Here is a 17560-nt window from a genome sequence, read left to right as displayed (position 1 = left end):
TTTTGTTTGTCTGTAAAAGACTGTTTTTCCTTACCTGAAAAAAAAACTTTTTATTTTGAAATGATTATAGATTCACATGAAGTTGCAAAAATAGTACAGTGAAGTCCTGTGTACCCTTCATTCAGTTTCCCTCAATGGTAATACCTAACATAATTGTACAGTATTAAAATGAGGAAACTGACATTGTTACAATCCATAGACATTATTCAGAGTTTATCAGTTTTTGTATGTACTTGTGTGTTTTTGGAAGTGAGAAATAGATTTAAGGGACTAGATCTGATAGACAGAGTGCCTGATGAACTATGGATGGAGGTTCGTGACATTGTACAAGAGAAAGGAATCAAGACCATCCTCAAGGAAAAGAAATGCAAAAAAGCAAAATGACTGTCTGAGGAGGCCTTAAAATAGCTGTAAAAAGAAGAGAAGCAAAAAGCAAAGGAGATCCAATTTGTTTGTTTTTGCTTTTATTTCCAATATTCTGGGAGGTGGGTCATGGATGATCCTGCTGTGATTTATGTTGGGGAGTGTTTTGCCTATGTTCTCCTCTAGGAGTTTTATAGTTTCTGGTCTTACATTTAGATCTTTAATCCATTCTGAGTTTATTTTTGTGTATGGTGTTAGAAAGTGTTCTAATTTCATTCTTTTACAAGTGGTTGACCAGTTTTCCCAGCACCACTTGTTAAAGAGGTTGTCTTTTTTCCATTGTATATCCTTGCCCTCTTTGTCGAAGATAAGGTGTCCATAGGTTCGTGGATTTATCTCTGGGCTTTCTATTCTGTTCCATTGACCTATATTTCTGTCTTTGTGCCAGTACCATATTGTCTTGATGACTGTGACTTTGTAGTAGAGTCTGAAGTCAGGCAGGTTGATTCCTCCAGTTCCATTCTTCTTTCTCAAGATACTTTGGCTATTCAAGGTTTTTTGTATTTCCAAACAAATGGGACCTAATGAAACTTCAAAGCTTTTGCACAACAAAGGAAACTATAAGCAAGGTGAAAAGACAGCCCTCAGATTGGGAGAAAGTAATAGCAAATGAAGCAACAGACAAAGGATTAATCTCAAAAATATACAAGCAACTCCTGCAGCTCAATTCCCGAAAAATAAATGACCCAATCAAAAAATGGGCCAAAGAACTAAATAGACATTTCTCCAAAGAAGACATACAGATGGCTAACAAACACATGAAAAGATGTTCAACATCACTCATTATCAGAGAAATGCAAATCAAAACCACAGTGAGGTACCATTACATGCCAGTCAGGATGGCTGCTATCCAAAAGTCTACAAGCAATAAATGCTGGAGAGGGTGTGGAGAAAAGGGAACCCTCTTACACTGTTGGTGGGAATGCAAACTAGTACAGCCACTATGGAGAACAGTGTGGAGATTCCTTAAAAAACTGGAAATAGAACTGCCATATGACCCAGCAATCCCACTCCTGGGCATACACACCGAGGAAACCAGATCTGAAAGAGACACGTGCACCCCAATGTTCATCGCAGCACTGTTTATGATAGCCAGGACATGGAAGCAACCTAGATGCCCATCCGCAGACGAATGGATAAGGAAGCTGTGGTACATATACACCATGGAATATTACTCAGCCATTAAAAAGAATTCATTTGAATCAGTTCTAATGAAATGGATGAAACTGGAGCCCATTATACAGAGTGAAGTAAGACAGAAAGATAAAGAACATTACAGTATACTAACACATATATATGGAATTTAGAAAGATGGTAACAATAACCCTATATGCAAAACAGAAAAAGAGACACAGAAGTACAGAACAGACTTTTGGACTCTGTGGGAGAAGGCGAGGGTGGGATGTTTTGAGAGAATAGCATCAAAACATGTATATTATTAGGGTGAAACAGATCACCAGCCCAGGTTGGATGCATGAGACAAGTGCTTGGGGCTGGTGCACTGGGAAGACCCAGAGGGATCGGGTAGAGAGGGAGGTGGGAGGGGGGATTGGGATGGGAATACATGTAAATCCATGGCTGATTCATGTCAATGTATGGTGGAGACCACTGCAATGTTGTGAAATGGTTAGCCTCCAACTAGTAAAAATAAATGAAAAGAAAAGAAAAGAGAAAAGGAAAGATATACCCATTTGAATGCAGAGTTCCAAAGAATAGCCAGGAGAGATAAGAAAGCCTTCCTCAGAGATCAATGCAAAGAAATAGAGAAAAACAATAGAATGGGAAAGACTAAAGATCTCTTTAAGAAAATTAGAGATACCAAGGGAACATTTCATGCAAAGATGGGCTAAATAAAGGACAGAAATGGTATGGACCTAACAGAAGCAGAAGATACTAAGAAGAGGTGGCAAGAATACACAGAAGAACTGTACAAAAAAGATCTTAACAACCCAGATAATCATGATGGTGTGATCACTCACACTAACCTAGAGCTAGACATCCTGGAATGTGAAGTCAAGTGGGGCTTAGGAAGCATCACTACAAACAAAGCTAGTGGATGTGATGGAATTCCAGTTGAGCTATTTCAAATCCTGAAAGATGATGCTGTGAAAGAGCTACACTCAATATGTCAGGAAATTTGGAAGACTCAGCAATAGCCACAGAACTGGAAAAGGTCAGTTTTCATTCCAGTCCCTAAGAAAGGCAATGCCAAAGAATGCTCAAACTACCGCACAATTGCACTCATCTCACACGCTAGTAAAGTAATGCTCAAAATTCTCCAAGCCAGGCTTCAGCAATATGGGAAACGTGAACTTTTAGATGTTCGAGCTGTTTTAGAAAGGCAGAGGAACCAGAGATCAAATTGCCAACATTCGCTGGATCATAGAAAAAGCAAGAGAGTTCAAGGAAAAAATCTATTTCTGCTTTATTGACTATGCCAAAGCCTTTGACTGTGTGGATCACAATAAACTGTGGAAAATTCTTAAAGAGATGGGAATACCAGACCACCTGATCTGCCTCTTGAAAAACCTGTATGCAGGTCAGGAAGCAATAGTTAGAATTGGACATGGAACAACAGACTGGTTCCAGATAGGAAAAGGAGAACATCAAGGCTGTATATTGTCACCCTGATTATTTAACTTATATGCAGAGAACATCATGAGAAACGCTGAACTGGAGGAAGCACAAGCTGGAATGAAGATTGCTGGGAGAAATATCAATAACCTCAGATATGCAGATGACACCACCCTGATGGCAGAAAGCGAAGAAGAACTAAAGAGCCTCTTGATGAAAGTGAAAGAGGAGAGTGAAAAAGTTGGCTTAAAGCTCAACATTCAGAAAACTAAGATCATGGCATCCGGTCCCATCACTTCATGGCAAATAGATGGGGAAACAGTGGAAACAGTGGCTGACTTTATTTTTCTGGGCTCCAGGATCACTGCAGATGGTGATTGCAGCCATGAAATTAAAAGACGCTTACCCCTTGGAAGCTTAGCATATTAAAAAGCAGAGACATTACTCTGTCCACAAATGTCTGTCTGGTCAAGGCTATGGTTTTTCTAATGGTCATGTATGGATGTGAGAGTTGGACTGTAAAGAAAGCTGAATGCCAAAAAATTGATGCTTTTGAACTGTGGTATTGGAGAAGACTCTTGAGAGTCCCTTGGACTGCAAGGAGATCCAACCAGTCCATCCTAAAGGAGATCAGTCCTGAGTGTTCATTGGAAGGACTGATGTTGAAGCTGAAACTCCAATACTTTGGCCACCTGATGTGAAGAGCTGACTCATTGGAAAAGACCCTGGTGCTGGGAAAGATTGAAGGTGGGAGAAGGGGACGACAGAGGATGAGGTGGTTGGATGGCATCACCGACTCAATGGACATGGGTTTGGGTGACTCCGGGAGTTGGTGATGGCCAGGGAGGCCTGGTGTGCTGCGATTCATGGGGTCACAAAGAGTCAGACATGACTGAGCAACTGAACTGAAGTGTGTGTTTTTGAGCCCTTTAATTTTTGCAGGGTATTTTTCACAAAGTATAGAATCAGCAATTGACTGTTTTGGTTTTTGTTTTCTTTTTTTGCTTTTGTAACTAGTTTTATTTTGATAGACTGTGTTAGATGGTGGTTTAGTTCAAAGCTTTCAAATTCACTCTGGCTGATTTTAAATCCAGTGGGACATAGGCAAGAGTCTAAAAGCTTTGGAATTTTTTTTTTTTTCATCTTATAGGGATAAGACATTCTCTTTGTTGGTGGTTTTCAGCAATGTCATAATGATGTGCTTTCTCAGTTTTTTGAGTGTGGAGTGTGTATTCTGCCTGGAGTTTGTTGAACTTTTTTTCCTAGCTTGTTTTTAAATAAGTTTATGTATTTATTTATTTATTTTTGGTTGTGCTGGGTCTTCATTGCTGTGTGGGCACTTCTCTAGTTGCAGTAAGTGGGGGCTACTTTTTGTTGCAGTGCATGGACTTCTCATTGCAGTGGTTTCTCTTGTTTGCAGAGCATGGGCTCTAGGCACGTAGGCTTCAGTAGTTGTGGCCTGTGGGCTCAATAATTGCAGTTCTTGGTTCTAGAGCAAGGCTCAGTAGTTGTGGCTCATGGGCTTAGCTGCCCTCTGGCATGTGGGATCTTCTGGACCAGGGATTGAACCCATGTCTCCTGCATTGGCAGGTTAACACACCACGGAGCCACCAGGGAAGCCCTTGTTGAGCTTTTTGAATCTGTGAGTTTCTACCTTGCTCCCCTACTTGAGACTATAATTATATTTATGTTAGATTACTTGATATTTCCACATTAATAATATCAGTGATATTTAGGTTACTCATGAGCTGTTTTTAGCCTTTTTTTTTCCTGTTCTTTATTTGGATAGAGTCTGTTGCTGTATCTTCAGTATGTTACTGATCTTCTCTTTGTAGTGTCTGTTAGTGTTAGTTGCTCAGACGTGTCTGACTCTTTGCGACACCATGGACTGTAGCCTGCCAGGCTCGTCTGTCCATGGAATTCTCCAGGCGAGAATAGTGGAGTGGGTTACCATCTCGTACTCCAGGGGATCTTCCTGACCCAGGAATTGAACCCAGGTCTCCTGCATTGCAGTCAGATTATTTACTATCTGAGCTACCTGTAATGTCTAGTATGCCCCTATACCTAAACAAAGATACTCATTTTTATATATACATCTATCGAAGTTCCATTTGATTTTCCTTTGCATCTTCAATTTATCTTCTCATTAAATTAATGTTTTGCTTTAATCACTTATGTATAATTAAAATAACTCTTTGACAGCCTTGTTAGCTGGACCTGTTATAATTCTCACTTATGGATTTGTTTCTATGGACTGGTTTTTTTCTTCTGGCTATTGGTCACATTTTCCTGCTTGCTTCTTGGCTTGGTTAGTGGTTTTTTTTTACTGAATGCTGTTGTTGAATGATTCTATTTAGTGTGCTTTTCGAAGACAGTTTTGGATTTTTTTTTTTTTTTTTTTTGACAGTGTTGGATTTTTATAGGTAGTTATTTGCCAGTTTAATAGAGGAGCCTTCAGAGATAGTTCAGCTCTACCCCTAATGCTTCCCGTAAAGAGACCTTTCATGATCTCCACCAAATACCCCAAATGATCATTGAGGACTGTGCATTCTGGCTAGTTAGAGCTCAGATGTCTTCCTGCACTGTATGATCTATGGGATTTGCTGTATTTACAGCTCCCAAATTGTTTTTTGTCTGGCCTTGTTAAGTTTCCATGTGTTGAGGTGTGGCCTAGTCCACAGTAGACTCAGGGGACTTCCTATGTAGATTTGTGAAGCCCTCTCCTAATGTGGTTCCTCCTTACTTGAACCTTCATATAAATTCCTAGCTGCTTCAGTCTCCTGCACTCTGATCTGTTTCCTCAACTCAATGGACCTCTGGACTATTTTTGCATTTTTCTTCCCTGTAGGTACTGTGTGGAAATTGTCTCCCAGAAGAATGCTGGGGTGGTTGTAAAACTCTTTTGTTTCCCTTTTCTCAGGAATCACAACCCTACTGTTTTCCAGTATCTGTAAATAGTTATTTAACATATCTTAATCATTATTTCCAGCTGTTTACAGTGCCTTTTTATGTTAGCTATTTATTGTTTCTTGATGGCTGGAAGACTTAATCTAAGTTTTATTTTGTTTTTTGGTTAAAGTAAAGTTGCTGATATGCTCCACAAGTTTCTCTGATTGTGAATATGTCATATTAACACTCCTATTAACATTAGTAACTCACCTTTAAAAAAAAAGTCTGCCCTTTAGTTACCTTGCTTCAGGTAAAATTGATCTCTGTGTCATTTCCTAAAGCTGCTTTCTTCTTTTCTGCTTTCATAGTAAAAACTCCTCATAAGCATTTTCTTACCTCCTTCAAGTCATTTCCTTATCTTGCAAAGAAATCTTTTTTGTATTTTTGTATATATGTGTCCTGCAAAATCATGATATGAATGGTACCTTGGCTTGGTTTAATATTTGGATATCTATCATATATATAATAATTGTGTATTCTCACTTTTATATGTTTTTTTACATAGCTCTATGCCTTCCCCCATGTTTTTATATCCTTCTTCCCCAACTTAGATTCCATGATATGTGACTTCGTTATCTACTGAATATATTCTTAATTTCCCAGCTAGTGCTGTGTGGCAAAACCCAACCTAATCCCCCCCCAATACTGCCTGCCTAAGTGTACAGCCAACCAGATTGGTGATACTTTAATTTTATTTATAAATATCAAGTGTAGTGCTGTTTTCCTCTCCTATTTTCTGAGAAGTCAGTTTCCTCTCCCATTGTCAGAGCTGATTATTAAACAGGTGATCTTTTCCCCTCATGTATCCAGTGCCTCTTCTAATGTTACTATTCTCAGTTCATGACCTTTCCCCCCTATTTTACTAAGAAAACAGCAAATTTTAGTGTCAGTCTCTTGGTCTCTGTACCCTCATCTACTCTGCTTTCCCCCTCATTATGATGAATTACTCCCTCTTTTGTCTAAAGCTTATCACCTCACTGTACACTGGATCCCATACAGTCTGTTACTCAAGGACTTTGCTCCTATGATTATCCTATTTTTCCTTCTCGCAGAAATCAAATTTACTTTATTATGTAATTATTTGCATTAGCATACAAACATGCCATAGGATCTCCAATATATATATTTTTAAAAACCTCCATAGATCTCATAATTACCTCTGGCCCTGTATCATTACTCTGCTTTATAGCAAAACTTCTTACAATAGTTGTGTATGCTCAATTTCTCTATTCATCATTTGCTATTCTCTTGAGAGTCCCTTGGACTGCAAGGAGATCCAACCAGTCCATCCTAAAGGAGATCAGTCCTGGGTGTTCATTGGAAGGACTGATGCTGAAGCTGAAACTCCAATACTTTGGCCACCTCGTGCAAAGAGTTGACTCACTGGAAAAGACCCTGATGCTGGGAGGGATTGGGGGCAGGAGGAGAAGGGGATGACAGAAGATGAGATGGCTGGATGGCATCACCAACTCGATGGACATGAGTTTGAGTAAACTCCAGGAGTTGGTGATGGACAGGGAGGCCTGGTGTGCTGCGATTCATGAGGTTGCAAAGAATCGGACACAACTGAGCAACTGAACTGAACTGAGATTAAAACAGGTAGACTTCCATCTTTACTCTGCTTCTCAGTAATTCACATTGACAGTTCTAGTCAGTTATTGTTCTTCATAGTAATTGATATCAACACTATTTGACATAGTTTATTTCTTCCTCCTCAAACACTTGATTTGACTTCTGGAGCATCACACTTGTAATTTGCTTCCTTGTTTTCCTGACCTTTGCATGTTGGAGTATTCAAGGCTCAGTCCTTGACTCTTTTCTCTGTCTTCATCCAGTTCTGAGATACATCATTCATTTCCAAGGCTTGGTATACCATCCACATGTTCATCACGTCCACGTTTCCACTTCTTGCTGTGATCTTTCTTTGAGCCCCAGGCCCTGTGTGTTCTCAGTTCCTCTGTACCTGTGTATCCGTAGTTCCATGTCCACAGATTCAACCAGCAGTAGACCATGTCTTACTGTAGTATTTACTATTGAAAAGTTTCTACATGTGAATGGACCCACATAGTTGAAATCCATGTTGTTCAAGGGTTAACTGTAATCCTTAAAAAACTTAGATCAACACACACACAGACACACCCCCTACTAAAAACCCTCCAGAGATTTTTCATGTCATTCAGAATAAAATCCAGACTCTGAGGTAGGGTTTACAAGGTCTATCTAACATCTCCCACTGTTTCTGCGATCTCAAGACCTAAAACTGCATGTGTCACTCAGCTGAAGCCACACTGACCTTTGAATGTGATCTTTGAATATGTCACATGGATTTCTACCTCAGGGTCTTTGTCTTATTTGTTCCTCCAGATCTAGACATGAATCATTCCCTCATTTGGAAGCCTTCCCCTAACCGCTATATCTTAAATAATTATGTCCCTTCCCCATTGCTCTGTCCTCTTTTTTTTTTTTCCTTGGCCATGCCAAGCTGCTTGTGGGATGTTAGTTCCCTGATCAGGGATTAAACCGAGGCCCATGGCAGTGAAAACACAGAGTCCTAACCACCAGACCGCCAGGAAATTCCCTACTCTGTCCTCTTACCCTTTTTCTTCATAGGCCTTATTACTATAAGATGTTACATATGAGTATATGGGAATGTGTTTATCATCTCTATCTTCCTCTAGAGTGCAAGCTTTATGAAAGTAGAACTTTGGTTAATTATCATGTGTCCGTCATGTAGTATTGTTGCTGTTGCGTGAGTCGCTCAGTCATGTCCAACTCTTTGCAGCATCCTGGGCTATAGCCTGCCATCCTCCTCAGTCCATGGAATTCTCCAAGCAAGAATACTGGAGTGGGTAGCCATTCCTTCTCCAGGGAATCTTCCTGACCCAGGAATTGAACCCAGGTCGCCTGCATTTCAGGCAGATTCTTTACTGCCTGAGGAAGTACTACCAGGGAAGCCCCATCATGTAGTATAATACCCGGCTATGTAGTGAGTGCTCGATAAGTGTGTTGAGTAAGTAAAACCTATTAGACATATATATTATTACTTCCCATTTCAGACTGAATCAGTCACAGCTGGCAGGTTTTTTAATTCCAAATTTATTGCATTTTGAACCTCAGCCACTTGTTTGTAGAACTTTGTCTGATCATTTAATTGTCATTATCTGATTATTCCTCATCTGAATTACTGTGGCTGTGTGACTGTTTAAGCATTTGCTATATTTGTCATGTACTTTGGTTACCAAGGGCTTCCCTGACAGCTCAGTTGGTAAAGAATCTGCCTGCAATGCTGGATACTGGGTTTGATCCCTGGGTTGGGAAGACACCCTGGAGAAGGAAAAGGCTACTACTCCAGTATTCTGGCCTAGAGAATTCCATGGACTTTATAGTCCAGGGGTCCCAAAGAGTGGGACACAACTGAGCACCTTTCACTTCACTTGGTTACCAATGTATACCTCTTTCTTGCACTCTCCCAGTGCCTTATGAATGCATTAAAAATTATGGGACAATCACAGATTATTTATACTTGGATATCTTAGTATTTGAGTTTTAAAGTTAGACTTGATTTTGTATAAGCTATCTAGCTTTTTCTTTTAAAGGTAGTGTAAAATTCAGGACTTGAGATTTTTAATAAAATTTTTCTCTAGCAACACGTAGACTTCTTAACTTATAGGGTAATAATAGAGCTGTTTTAGGAGAGAGTTTTCATCTTAAAAATACTCAATAATAACATTGGTATCTTGTCTGTACTTTCTTTTGTAAAAAGTACTTAAGCATGACTGAAAACAGAAGGCTTTTCAAGTTTTTGATAAGATTAACCCTTTGCTTAGTGGATTTTCTCATATAAGAAAACTTTATTTCCTACTTTACTGTTCTTCTATCCTTTTTCTTTTTCACTTTTCCCAAGAAATGGGGCAGTATTGATTTAGTGGTAGGGGAACATCATGTGGTAAAGAAGGGTTTTTCATTTTTCTGTGAAGTAGGTTACAGAGTCACTAGCAGGAAAGAGAAGGGCAAAGATTCATTTCCATATTCTTATGAGAAGAGGCTGAAATGAAGCAGCCAGAACTGTGGCCGTGGCAGCTGATGAGAATCTGCCTCTTCCGCGTGAACAGTGAGAGAAGTCAGGCCCCTCTGAGTGTCACCGCCACCCACAAAGCTGTGAAGAAGGCTGGCGGGAGCAGATGGTATCCAGACACAGTTTGATTTGTTTAGAAACCTGCATAGAGAGCAGCATGTGTTGTGTTTTGTTTTCCCCTTAATTACTCAGAACCAGGGAGATCAGTGTTCAAATAAAACACAGTGATACAGCCAGGAGAAAAAATTCGAAGAAAGCAGACAACTCTGTTATTAACGGCATCATTTCAATTTCATGATATTTATTGAGTATCTGCTTTGTATAATGCTATGTACTCGGCATTGTAGGGCATGCAAAGTAGAGTGAGTTAAGTATTACAAAATAAATTCCGTTCAGTAAACATGGTCTTAGTGCTCTGTATTTGCCGCTGACGTACTGTGAACATAAAAATTAAAGTAGTTCCTATCCTTGAGGAGCTTACAGTATAGTGAGGGGAATTAAGTAAATGGAGAGTTTCAGTTCCACACAAGCAGGCACTATGATATATGTGTATCAACGTGCCATAGAATCTCTGAAGAAAGGGTACTTCATCCAACCTGAGAGGATAGTGAGGAAAGGCTCCTGGGAGAAGGTAAAGCCCTAGTGTATAGCCCTAACTGAGGGTTAAAGGATGAATAGGTGTTAACCAGTTAAAAATGAGGGGTGGAGAGAGATCAGGGCAGAAGGAAGAGCATGCTAAAGGTCAGAGGCAAGAAACATCATGACTCTTCAGGAGAGAGCCAAGCAAGTACTACCCATAGAGCTGAAGGCGACATTTGTAGGAGTAGATGAGATTATGGTGCCAGATTGGGATGGAGTTTGGAGTTTGTCCTTATGTTCATGCTTCCTGTGTGGCCTGTAGACTCTTCAACAGCAACTCTCAGTATATTTTCAGAAATGCAGGTCTAAACTCACACCAGGATGTGAAAAATATCCTAAAAATCTGTTGTTTTTGCTCAGAATTGGGGTTTTCTTACCTGGCTAATGTAGAATGCTCTGTATTTGACAGATATTTCTTAAATTATATATTTTATCAGGTTTATACAAGCACAGTATTAGTGAGAGAATTTATGTCTCAAATTGGTGTTTGGGGAGGTTTCCAAGAGAACTATGGTTATAAAAAGCTGTTTATAAAGTAAATACAGAAGACATGTATACTGTATCTTGGGTTCAGTAAAAAGAGGCAGAAAATTCCAAACAAAACGCAATCTGAAAGCCTGACTATATCTTTAAGGATATTTTTTCCTAAAACCAGTTCAGCGTGGGAATTCCCTGAAGCCTCTATCATTCAATGTTCAGTCTCTGGCCGTGTATGTGTGTGTGTATAATTTAGGATAAAGCAAGGAATATAGAAATGGAAAATATTGAAAATATCAGAGGGAACTTATGTTTATAAATGTTCTGTCTGTCTCTTTTGCTGTACAGGAATTAGAGAATAAAAGAAGACTGCAAAAACAGGCTGTTGCTAGTCAAAGTGCCATGGAAGTTCGCTTAAATAGAGCTCTAGAAGAAGCAGAGAAGTATAAACTAGAGTTAAGTAAACTAAGGCAAAATAACAAGGTATGGAAAAACTGAATAGTTTTGGCAGTGATCACCAATCACTACAGGACTATTGGTAACTTCCTTTTTTACACAACACTCAAAAGTAATAGTTTTTAAATTATAATTCTTGGTGTCATGGTGAACATATCTTTTCAAAGAAATGCACTCATTATGAATATGTATATTTCTGGTAAGTTAGGTTTATATTGTTTGGACCAGTGCCATCATTAGGTGATAGCACATCTCTTTGGAGGAGGCATTCATTTTTTCCTCCAAGAGATCCTAATCATGTGCCCATATTACATGCCAGACACTGGGAATAAATGGTGGAAAAATGTTTCTTGTCTCTCAAGTCTGTTACATCCTTCTCTGAAGATCAGTTTTCCAATATATAACACAAGGGGCTATATTACCAGGGCAACTGGTTGTCAAACTTGAGCACATATCAGAATTACCTGGAGGGCTTATTAAAACAGATTCCTGGGTCCCACCCACAGATTTTACTATTCAGTAGTATGGGGTGAGACTTGAGAATGTGTGAGGTTTTTTATTTTATTGGAGTATAATTGACTTAAAACGTTGTATTAATTCTGTTGTATGGCAAAGTGAGTCATATATAGGTATATATATAATATCTCCACTGTTTTTTAGATTCTTTTCCCATATAGGCTGTTACAAAGTATTGAGTATAGTTCCTTGAGCTACATAGGAGGTTCTTATTAGTTATTTATTTTATATATAGTAGAAGTATGTATATTGTCAGTCCCAGTCTACCAGTTTATCCCTTCCCCACCCCTTACTTCCTCATTACCATAAATCTGTTTTCTAGATCTGTGACTCAGTTTCAGTTTTATAGATAAGTTCATTTGTTCCCTTAGATTTTGCATATGAGTGATATCATATGATATTTGTCTTTCTCTGTTTGCTTACTTTAAACTGAGTATGATGATCTCTAGGTCTGTGCATGTCGCTGCAAATGGCATTATTTCATTCTTGGTTTTGGCTGAGTAATATTCCATTGTATATATGTACTACATCTTTATCCATTCCTCAGCTGATGGACATTTAGGTTGCTTCTTTTATGTCCTGGCCATCGTAAATACTGCTGCAGTGCACACTGGGGTGCATGTATCTTCTTTGAATTATAGCTTTCTCTGGATATATGCCAAGGAATGAGATCATATGATAACTCTATTTTTAGTTTTTTAAAGAACCTCCATACTGTTTTCCATAGTGGCTGTATCAATTTACATTCCCACCAGCAGAGCAAGAGGGTTCCCTTTCCTCTACCTCCTCTCCAGCATTTATTGTTGGTACATTTTTTTTGATGATGGCCATGCTGACTAGTGTGAGGTGATACCTCATTGTGGTTTTGATTTACATTTCTCTATTGATTAGTTGATGATGAGCATCTTTTCATGTACCTCTTGGCCATTTGTATGTCTTTGGATGAATATCTATTTAGAACTTCCACTAATTAAAAAAATTTTTTTGACTGAACCATTTTTAAAGTCTTTATTTAATTTGTTAACAGTATTGCATCTTTTTAATAATTTTTGTGGGGTTTTTTTTGCCACAAGGCTTGTGGGTTCTTAGCTCCCTGACCAGGGATGGAACCTGCACCCCCTGTGGTGGAAGGTAAAGTCCTATCTGCTAGACTGCCAGGGAAGTCCCCCAACTCATTTTTGTTTTATTGGATTCTTTGTTATAAAACTACATGAGCTGTTTCTGTATTTCAGACATTAGTCCCTTGTCAGTTGCTTCATTTGCAAATATTTTCTCCTATTCTGAGGGTTGTCGTCTTGTCTCTGGTTAGGTCAAAGAGTTCTCTGCCTATGTTTCCCTTTGAGAATTTTATAGTATCCAGCCTTACATTCAGTCTTTAATCTGTTTTGAGTTTATTTTTATATGTTATTAGGGAGTGTTCTAATTTCATTCTTTTACATGTAGCTGTTTTGTTTTCCCAGCACCACTTATTGAAGAGACTGTTTTTTTCTGAATTGTATGTTGTTGCTCCCTTGTCATAGATTAGCTGACCATAGGTGTGTGGGTTTACCTCTGGGCTTCCTATCCTGTTCCATTGGTCTATATTTCTGATTTTGTGCCTGTATCATATTGTTTTGATGACTGTAGCTTTGTAGTATAGTCTGTTTTTCTTTCTCAGGATTGCTTGATCATTTGAGGTCTTTTGTGTTTCCATACAAACTGTAAAATTCTTCGTTCTAATTCTGTGAAAAATTGCCATTGATAATTTGATCGGGTTTGTATTGAATCTGTAGATTGCTTTGGGTAGTATAGTCGTCACAATATTGAGTCTTCCAATTCAAGAGCATAATATATCTCTCCATCTGTTTGTGTGTCATCTTTGATATCTTTCATCGGTATTTTATAGTTTTCTTAGTATAGTTCTTTTGTCTTCTTGCTGTGCTATGCTGAGCTTGGTCACTTAGTCATGTCCGACTCTTTGCGACCCCATGGACAGTAGCCCAACAGGCTCCTCTGTCCATGTTTGTCTCCTTAGGTAGGTGTATTCCTAGATGTTTTATTCTTTTGATGCCACACTAAGTGAAATATTTTCTTTCGTCTTTCATTGTTAGTGTATAGAAATGCAAAATATTTTTATGTATGTATTTTCTAACCTTGCATTTTACCAAATTCATTCATGAGCTCTAGTAGTTTTCTGGTAGCATCTTTAGGATTTTCTATGCATAGTGTCATGTCATTTGCAAACAGTGACAGTTTTACAATTCCTTTCCACTTTGGATTCCTTTTTTTCTTTTTCTTCTCTGATTGCCATGGTTAGGACTTCCAAAACTATGTTGAATAATAGTGGCAAGAGTAGACATCTTTGTCGTGTTCCTGATCTTACAGGAAATGTTTTTAGTATTCACCATTGAGAATGATGTTTGTTGTGGGTTTGTCATATATGGCCTTTATTATGTTGAGTTAGGTTCCCTCTGGGCTTCCCAGATGGCTCAGTGATAAGGAATCTTCCTGCAATGCAGGAGATGTGGTTTCAATCCCTGGATCAGGAAGATCCCTTGAAGGAAATGGCAACCCACTCCAGTAGTCTTACCTGGGAAATCCCATGGACAGAAGAGCCTGGCAGGCGACAGTGTCCGTGGAGTTGCAAAAGAGTCAGACACAATTTGACGACTAAACAACTACAAGATTCTGTCTGGGCCCACTTTCTGGAGAGGCTTTTTTTTTTTTTCAATCATAAACGGGTGTTGAATTTTGTCAGAAGCTTTTTCTGCAACTATTGTGATGATACATGTTTTTAATTCTTCAATTCAATGTGGTTTATCATACTGATTTGCAGATATTGAACAATCCTTATATACTTGAGGTTAATACCACTTGATCATGGTATGTGATTCTTTTGATGTTGGATTCTGTTTGCTAGTATTTTGTTGAGGACTTCTGCATCTGTGTTCATCAGTGATATTGGCCTATAATTTTCTTTTATTATGATGTCTTTGTCTGGTTTTGGTATCAGGCTGATAGTCCCCTTGTAGAATGAACTTGGGGAGTGTTCCCTTTGTCTCCAGCTTTATGGAAGAGTTTTAGAAGGGTACATGTTCACTCTTCTCTAAAGTGTTTGATGTAATTCACTTTTGAAGTCATCTGGTTCTGGTATTTTGTTTGTTGGAAGGTTTTAAATCACAATTTCAACTTCAGTACTTGTGGCTGAACTGTTCATATTTTCTATTTCTTCCTGGTTCAGCCTTGGAAGATTGTATCTTTCTAAGAATTTGTCCACTTCTTCTAGGTTGTCCATTTTGTTGGCATGTAGTTGCTTATAGTCTTTTATGATCCTTTGTATTTCTGTAGCATCCATTGTAGCATTTCCATTTTCATTTCTAATTTTATTAATTTAAGTCCTCTCCCTTTTTTTTTGATGAGCCTTGCTAAATTTTTACAATTTTATCTTCTCACAGAACCAGCTTTTAGTTTCACTGATCTTTGTTATTGGAGCATTTAATCTGTTTACATTTAGTTAAGGTAATTATCAATATATATGTTCCTATCGCCATTGTCTGAATCTTTTGGGTTTCCTTTTATAGGTCTTTTCTCTTTCCTTCCTCTTTTGGTCTTTTCTCTTGTGATTTGATGACTGTCTTTGTTGTATATGGGTTGCTTTTTCTTTTTTGTGTGTATGTCTATTATATTTTTTTGGTTTCTATTTCCTGTGAGGTTTAGATAAAGTAATCTATATACATATAATATATATACATATATATATAATATGTATATGTATATATGAATAACTGAGGTGTTAGTCGCTCAGTCATGTCCAACTCTTTACAACCCCATGGACTGTAGCCCACCAGGCCCCTCCGTCCATGGAATTCTCCAGGCAAGAATACTGGAGTGGGTTGCCATTCCCTTCTCCAGGGGATCTTCCCAACCCAAGGATCGAAGCCGGATTTCCTGCATTGCAGGCAGATACCTTACTGGTGAGCCAACAGGGAGGCCTATGTACATTTATATATGTGTGTGCCTCTTAATTTCAAATGCAGTTCCCATTTTCTGCGTTTGTACGTTCCTCAGTGTTGCTGGATTTGATATCATATTTGTATATGGATGATTTCCTGCTTTTATTGCATGTTGGCCTTACCAGTGAGCTTTCCCATTTGTGATCTTGTTTCTAGTTGTGGCGTTGCCTCCCTTCCTCCCCCCCAATCCCCCCACCCCAAAGAAGTTCTTTTAGCATTTGTTGTAAAGCTGCTTTGGTGGTACTGAATCCTTTTAGCTTTTGCTTATCTGTTAAGCTTTTGATATCTCTGTTGAATCTGAATTAGATTCTTGCTGTGTATTCTTTTTTGCAGGTTTTTCTCTTTCATCACTTTAAATAAATATATCATGCCACTCCCTTCTGACCTGCAGAGTTTCTGCTGAAAAATTAGCTGATAACCTTATGAGTATTCCCTTGTTGCTTTTAATATTTTTTCTTTTTAATATATGTTAAATTATAATGTGTCTCAGTGTGTTCCTCTGTTTATCCTGTATGAGACTCTCTGTACTTCCTGGACTTGGGTGACTGTTTACTTCCCCATATCAGGGAAGTTCTCCATTGTAATCTCTTCAAATATTTCCTTAGGCCCTTCTCTTTTTCTTCTTCCTCTGGGACCCCTGTAATTCGAACATTGGTGCATTTAATGTTATCACAGAGGTCTCTCAGACTGTCCTTATTTCTATTTTGTTCCACAGCATCTATTGCCCCCATTTTTCTCTTTCACCTCACTTTTTCATTCTTTTGCCTTAGTTATTCTGCTGTTGATTCTTTCTGGTGTATTTTTTTTTTTCAGTGATTGTATTGTTTGTCTTTATTTGTTTAGTTCTTCTAGATTTGTTAAACATTTCTTATATCTTCTCGATCCATGTCTCCATTCTTTTTTTGGAACCTTGGATAATGTTTACCATCATTACTCTGAATTCTTTTTCGGGTAGATTGCCTGTTTCCTCTTCATTTATTGTTCTTGTAAAGGTTTCTATCTTGCTTCTTAATCTGCAACATATTTCTTATCTCATTTTGTCCAACTTAACTGTGTTTTTGGTCTCCTTTCCATGGGGGCAGGATCATAGTTCTTCTTGCCTATGGTGTCTGCCCCGTGGTGGGTGAGGTTGGCCCAGAAACTTGTGCCATTATCCCTTTGATAGGGGATTCGATTGGTGGTGTGATCAGAGCCTACTTGACATTTATCAGGGCCTCCTCTGTGCTCTGTAGTTGTCTTTGCCCTGTCAGAGGTGGGGTTTCCTCCCTGGTTGTTGGGAGTAGAGACCCCCAGATCTGTTTCTTAGCTGTGTTTCTGATCTGTGATGCTAGCTAGGTGTGACTGGAGAACTTCCACTGGGAGAGAAGCCACTGAGTGTCCCTCCTCTGGAGCCGTTCACCTGTGCATGTGCCCTGTCGTGTCCCCTCTCATCTGTTGTGTGAACTCACAGAATACCCTG

General features: G+C 38.8%; 1 protein-coding gene across 4 annotated transcripts in view; it reads left to right on the top strand.

Annotated features, from left to right (window-relative positions):
* The window catches only part of TEX9 (testis expressed 9), a 297677-nt gene that overhangs the window by 261421 nt on the left and 18696 nt on the right, over positions 1-17560 (top strand). For 3 of the 4 annotated variants that reach the window (XM_065941918.1, XM_065941920.1, XM_065941919.1), the window contains one exon: positions 11486-11620. The exons of the other annotated variant lie outside the window; for it this stretch is intronic. In XM_065941918.1, the coding sequence (XP_065797990.1) occupies positions 11486-11620 (135 nt within the window). The remainder of the gene's footprint in view (positions 1-11485; positions 11621-17560) is intronic. 4 annotated transcript variants of the gene reach the window in all.

This window comes from Muntiacus reevesi, chromosome 7 (genome assembly GCF_963930625.1).
Source record: "Muntiacus reevesi chromosome 7, mMunRee1.1, whole genome shotgun sequence".
NCBI classification, from domain to species: domain Eukaryota; kingdom Metazoa; phylum Chordata; class Mammalia; order Artiodactyla; family Cervidae; genus Muntiacus; species Muntiacus reevesi.
Note: the sequence above shows the minus strand (reverse complement) of the source record. Positions and strands in the feature narration are given on the sequence as shown.